At 34.6% G+C, this 5,498-nt stretch overlaps 1 protein-coding gene across 9 annotated transcripts; it reads right to left on the bottom strand.

Annotated features, from left to right (window-relative positions):
* Positions 1-247: 247 nt before the first annotated feature.
* On the bottom strand, positions 248-4,474 carry LOC139872472 (serine/arginine-rich splicing factor SR30-like). Of its 9 annotated transcripts, none has more exons than XR_011767061.1 (14): positions 4,382-4,474; positions 4,083-4,178; positions 3,873-3,938; positions 3,714-3,788; positions 3,505-3,610; positions 3,358-3,404; positions 3,141-3,198; positions 2,798-2,847; positions 2,635-2,691; positions 2,370-2,482; positions 2,188-2,280; positions 1,296-1,844; positions 1,148-1,204; positions 248-428 (listed from the first exon to the last, which is right to left on the bottom strand). XR_011767061.1 is itself a non-coding variant. In XM_071860353.1 (14 exons), exons 2-14 carry the CDS (start codon positions 4,164-4,166, stop codon positions 414-416), a joined length of 855 nt encoding a protein of 284 aa, XP_071716454.1. In that variant the 5' UTR covers positions 4,167-4,178; positions 4,382-4,474; the 3' UTR covers positions 248-413. The 9 variants fall into 9 exon arrangements, 6 of the variants coding, with proteins under 6 accessions (XP_071716454.1, XP_071716450.1, XP_071716452.1 ...); XM_071860353.1 differs by having other exon boundaries at positions 1,296-1,329; XM_071860349.1 differs by lacking the exon at positions 248-428 and adding an exon at positions 887-1,078 and having other exon boundaries at positions 1,296-1,329.
* Positions 4,475-5,498: the final 1,024 nt, after the last annotated feature.

A 5,498-nucleotide genomic window follows, 5' to 3' on the forward strand; every position in this document is an offset into this window, starting at 1 on the left:
TATTCATCATTAATATAAGACAAATTATTTAATATTATTAGTATCAAGCAAACAACGTATATTCATAAATTAACATTCATAAACTCTAGGTGTCAAAATATTTATCATATTATCAATAGTAAGTCAAATATATCATCATTTTATTTGTAAATATTTTTATGTTAGAGGATGTTTTAGAAACATAATAATAACGTATTACAATAACATAACCACCGTCATTACTTGACTGTATCCAACATATCATATATTTAAAAAAAGGTAATAAACTACCGAGTTTAAGGGAAACAGAACAGCACAAAGTATCGCTCAACCAAGATTAACATAGTATTCCTTTGTAAGGATAAAATAGTACAGGGTGGTAGTTTCACACGAGTGGTCTACCACAACCACAATTGGGTCCAGCAGCTTCGATTTTAGTCCGATCTCACCTGTCAATTATGATTAAACTCAAATAAGGGAACAGTCATACCACAAAAACTAGCATAAAACTTGGAGACGCCACTTTCGACTCATTTGCTTATGAATTGGTTGATCTGTATTGTGTTATATGTCAAACGGGTCAGATCTTTCACCCAAGCCTGTTTTTGACACATACCTAATAGATATTTCTTACGGGAGTTTAGATATTTACTGTACTAATAATTCTTATTCCAGTAACATTAAAGAATTTGACACAATTACCCCAACCTGACCCTTGGACCACTTGTAACCGTGCATGTGATATCACGGGTAGCGGGTGCACTTTTTGGGCGATGTGGCAAGCTCATGGACTGAAGGTAAATAAAGTGGCGTCACTTTTTTGAGTGTTAAATTTGTGGTGGGTAATGTGGTAAAATGTGATTGGAAGTTGGGGATAAAATAAATAAATTAGTGAAATCTGAATGGCCAAACAAAATCTGACCCTATTTTTCCGTCAGTCCCTTGACTTACGCCCAATTTCCGTTACAACTGACGCCCCATTAGAGGCATCCGGGGCGTCAGTTTGTGCAACATGTGATGCCACAAGTCACGCCCAAAAAGTAATGCACGGATAAAAATGGTCTTATCAACAAGGACTGGTTTCAACTAGCACCCTAATCCGTTACCAATCTATCAATCTTGATACATGTAATAAAAAGTATAAACATATTTCAGAAAGTAAAAATACCGAGGGTGAACGAGAATCCCTTGGACTTGCGCTCCTAGCTCTACGACGCCTATGATACTGGCAAATTATACATTCAGCAACAAAACGAAAACTTTAGTATGATGCATTAACAACTTTTAGTAAAGGTAACTTATGATTTGAAACTTACGTATGATGGCGGTGTACGAGACCTTGACGGAGATCTGCAGAAAATTCCATGAAAAATAAAAGAAAAAGAAAAAAACCAAACTCATTAGCTCCAAATTCATAATTCAAAACTACCACAAAAATACTCAAAGCGGGTACCAATCGCTGGAGTTTTCACTATCTTCGATATCGATCCTACTCTAATAAGACTCGCAACCATGTAAGATTCAACGATTGAGAAAAATCAAATTGGCAGTTGGGGTACAACGGCCTTCACACTAGCATGCCATCAGGAAAAATTAGCTAAAATTATATTACAAAGGTTTAGAATTTAATTACTTTAGCTTAGATTAGTAAAAGTCATCCAATTTAAGCAAAACTTATTAAATTGTTTTACGGTGCTCAACATATAGTAATAATTAAATTAATTACCATGGTTAGCCATGATGCTACTGTCAAACCCATCGAGTTACCTTTACCTCAAGTCCCTAACACGCAATCGGCAATCCCCAGACAGCCAACTTTGCTCCTAATTTACCATCATGTCCCTACCATGCCGTGGGATCCACATCTAAAAGAAACAAGGTGCAAAACCAAGGGCACCCTTTAAAATTCTTTTCACATAATCCACCTCATCATCTTCTAACAGTGTTAGAAAAAAAATTAACTATAATTTGACATAATAAAAGCAAAAAAGTAGATAAAATAAATAGAAAACTTCGTTTTTAAAGGGCCCAAGTTTATGTCTTTGAAAACTGCCAGGGAAAGACCTCTTGGTAAACAGTGAAAAACATAATTACTCCGTATATGCAAACTTAACAAAGTGAGATAACTACTCTAGAGCAAAAAAAATTCCCCCACACACGCATGTTAGTTATGCATGTTAAAGTGAGCGTATTTCTAAATCTGTGTACCTTGAAACGGGAGTAGGAGATAACTCAGAACGAGGTCGTGATGAGATAGATCTGGATCTAGACCTACGAGAACGTCTGTACCTAGGTGAGTAACTGCATGAAAACATTTGGTTACTGTAACGATCATAAATAAATAAAAAAATATATATATCTGTAAACCTAGTAAGCTAAAATAGACAAACCTCCTGCTCCTGCTATCATAGCTATTGCTGCGACTTGGACTTCTGCTTCGTGAATAATATGGACTTCGACTTGGGCTCCTAGAGTAGCTGCGCCTTCGATCATACTCCTCCACCTGTTGTTGACAGATCACCAAGTAATATATGATTTAAAAATTATGATGGTATTTTACAACGGCTACTCTATCTGCAACAAACATTGAATTCTCCAAAAAACAAAAAACATAATTCGTTCTAAGAACACCACACACGATTTGTCATGACATACCCGTATGTAGGCCTTGGAAAATTGGTTACGGAAAAGCGAGTCATCAAGTTTCCTTATCTACAACAATCAAAAAATGTAACATATTCAAGAGTCGTGTAAAATTTAAACAGGACCAATCTACAAACCAGTAGAAAGAAGAAATTAGAATGTTGTTGGAACTAACCGCATATTTCATATCATCATAGTTAGTATAGTCCACAATCCCTCTCATGCCTGCAAAAAATTAAAAGATAAAATAAATCAGTCTCGTCTAACATACATCAAGAGGTGAATAAAAAAAATATTTATAAAAAAAATTAAATAATCCTCCTGAACCTAAAACATATGAACAGTATTTGCCTATGGTTATGTCTAAATGCAGCAAATAAATCAGTCTTAACTATCGACTGAGCAAAAATAAGCATTAACTAAAATGTGATTCAACATATCAAAAATGTCTTATATCAGTAATTGATGTGAGTATTAAATGCTTGAGAAGAACAGAAGTCGTAGTAAGTACAGCTTACCATCACGATCACGAAATACTTGAGAGAAACAAACATCACCAGCTCGACGCATGTGATCCTACCATTTCCCGGTTAGTAACAAAATCAGCAAAGTCAAAATATTAAAATTACAGAGTACATAATTTTAATAAAATTGGTGTACACTAAAGAATTATATTAAAATTACAGAGTACAGGGTGTCTACACAATGAGTTTAAGTTCAATTGACAAAACTAACCTTCAAATCTTGCCATGAAGCAGAAGAAGGTAAACCAGTGACATAAACTGCACACCAAGTATTAGTATGATAATTCACAACTGTTTTGATCAAATATAGACCAAAATAAAATAATAAAAAGTATAAACAGTTAAGGCATAATCATACCACGATAGTCGGAGCGCTTAGATAGTCCTCCACGACTGCCTCCGCTACTGTAACTGCTGTAACGGTCCACAGAAGATGAACTTCTACCACCATGTGCAAGTTCAACCTGCAGATAAAGACAAAAAAAAAAAAAAAAAAACAATAAACAACAAAATACAAAATATCACAAGTCACTGATTATATAACAAAAATTGATTTTATTGACTAACTCGTAAGCGATGCCCATCAAACTTATATCCATCCCTTCCATAAATAGCATCTTCAGCGTCACGAACATCTTCAAACTGTAATACATCCAATAAATTCACAAAACGATACTAGATGAAGTATAATCAGACAAAATGACAGCGGGATTTATGCACTTTTACCTCTACAAAGGCAAAACCAGGGGGTCTAGGTGGAACTTTTATGTCAATTTCAACAATAGGTCCATACTGCAAGCCAACAAAGAAAAAAAAAAAAATTTTTTTTTTTTTATCAAAATCACATAAATTAAAACATGGCAGATAGTTATGAAGCAGACAAATTTCTAGCAAATAATTATCATTAAGTTAACAAAATAATTAAAAAGATGAAACCTTGTAAAATAAATCTTCAACTTCTCGTTCACGAATATCGCCAGGAAGGTTACCGACATAGATAGTACGATCCAAGCGACCCATGCTTTCTGAAAACTAAATTAAAATATGATTTGATCCGATCAGAGCTTAAGTTATATGATCAAGTTGAAATAATTTTACAAGCAATAAACCTTAATTAGAGCAATAAATGCAGGATTTGAAAGGAAATAAACAACCCTAATTGAGATTAACTTGTATTCGGAGCTTTGGTGTGGATAATAAACAGAAATTAGGGGGAAAATGATCGATTAAGGTACCTGATGAAAAAGTGGTGATAACAGAGAAAAGAACAACCGCACAATTTCGTGAATGTTCTGGAGTTTTGGTTAGAGACGGAAGTCAATCGTACTTTTATTGACCTTTTATACAATGCTGCTTTAAGTTAAAACTATTTACATTTCACTCCCTCGTCTTTTTTAACAAAATTTAAATTTAAATTTAAATACTCGTATAAAATAGTGATAATCTAATGAGCTACGAATGATATACCTTCACTTAACTTTCATTTTTTTTTAAAATAAAAGTATTTGAAATTATTGACGAAGATATAAAAGACCGACTAGACCATTTTATACTCACACACGGATTTGAAGCATGTTCTACATGTTCCATGGCACAAGGTCCACTATTTTGTAGGGCCCATTTTAGTCCAATGTACATATTGGGGTACTGTCAACTCATATTTAGTCCAGTGTACGTCTTAGAGCTACAAATACCATTAGCTACTAAAAATTTTGGAGGGGCGAGAGCCCCATAATGCCCTAAGAAAGTTCCGCCCTTGCTCGGAAAGAACATCAACCATATACATGGTTCCCGTCTTATTTCCGCTCTTAAATTAAATCTTAGAACTCAACCAACCAAAACAAGCACTTATACTGTCAACCCAGGTTCAAATTGGGGTACATCAACTCATGTTCAATTCTCATTCCAAGCGGGAGTTTCCAACCTTTGATGATATTGTCAACATTAATGTGATTTGGGAAGGTCTCGAGGGGTTCTCAACCTTCGATTGTACTACCAACATAGTCACGAATTGAGTTCCTCATAACGTGTGTGTGAGTAGCATATGATCGCGGAGTGGTTAAGTCTCTTCTTGGTGATTTCGATATCGTTGTTCGAAAAAATTACATATATTTTTGAAACAAGGTTAAAAATACAAATAAAAATTTGCATAAAATGACACGCTTATTTGTGTTTTTTTCTCTCATTTTTCTTAAGCGATAATAATGGGTTGATATTTGGGCCAAATGACCAAGGTATAAATATAACTAAAGCCCATTAGGAAAAAGCCCAGAAAGCAACATGACGTTGTTCAACTTCTCCAACCGTTAAAAATGTATCGACGAAGTGACCAGTCTAACAACCAGTCTCCTC

The sequence above is a fragment of the Rutidosis leptorrhynchoides genome, chromosome 10 (assembly GCF_046630445.1).
Source record: "Rutidosis leptorrhynchoides isolate AG116_Rl617_1_P2 chromosome 10, CSIRO_AGI_Rlap_v1, whole genome shotgun sequence".
Taxonomy (NCBI): domain Eukaryota; kingdom Viridiplantae; phylum Streptophyta; class Magnoliopsida; order Asterales; family Asteraceae; genus Rutidosis; species Rutidosis leptorrhynchoides.

Excerpts from the sequence above, each read along its gene's own strand:
- LOC139872472 (XM_071860349.1), bottom strand. The coding sequence starts at position 4,166 with ATGGGTCGCTTGGATCGTACTATCTATGTCGGTAACCTTCCTGGCGAT. Across the intron at positions 2,281-2,369 it reads TATGATAGCAGGAGCAGGAG|TTACTCACCTAGGTACAGAC; the intron begins GTTTGTCTATTT and ends GTTTTCATGCAG. Across the intron at positions 1,330-2,187 it reads TCTCCTACTCCCGTTTCAAG|ATCTCCGTCAAGGTCTCGTA; the intron begins GTACACAGATTT and ends AATTTTCTGCAG.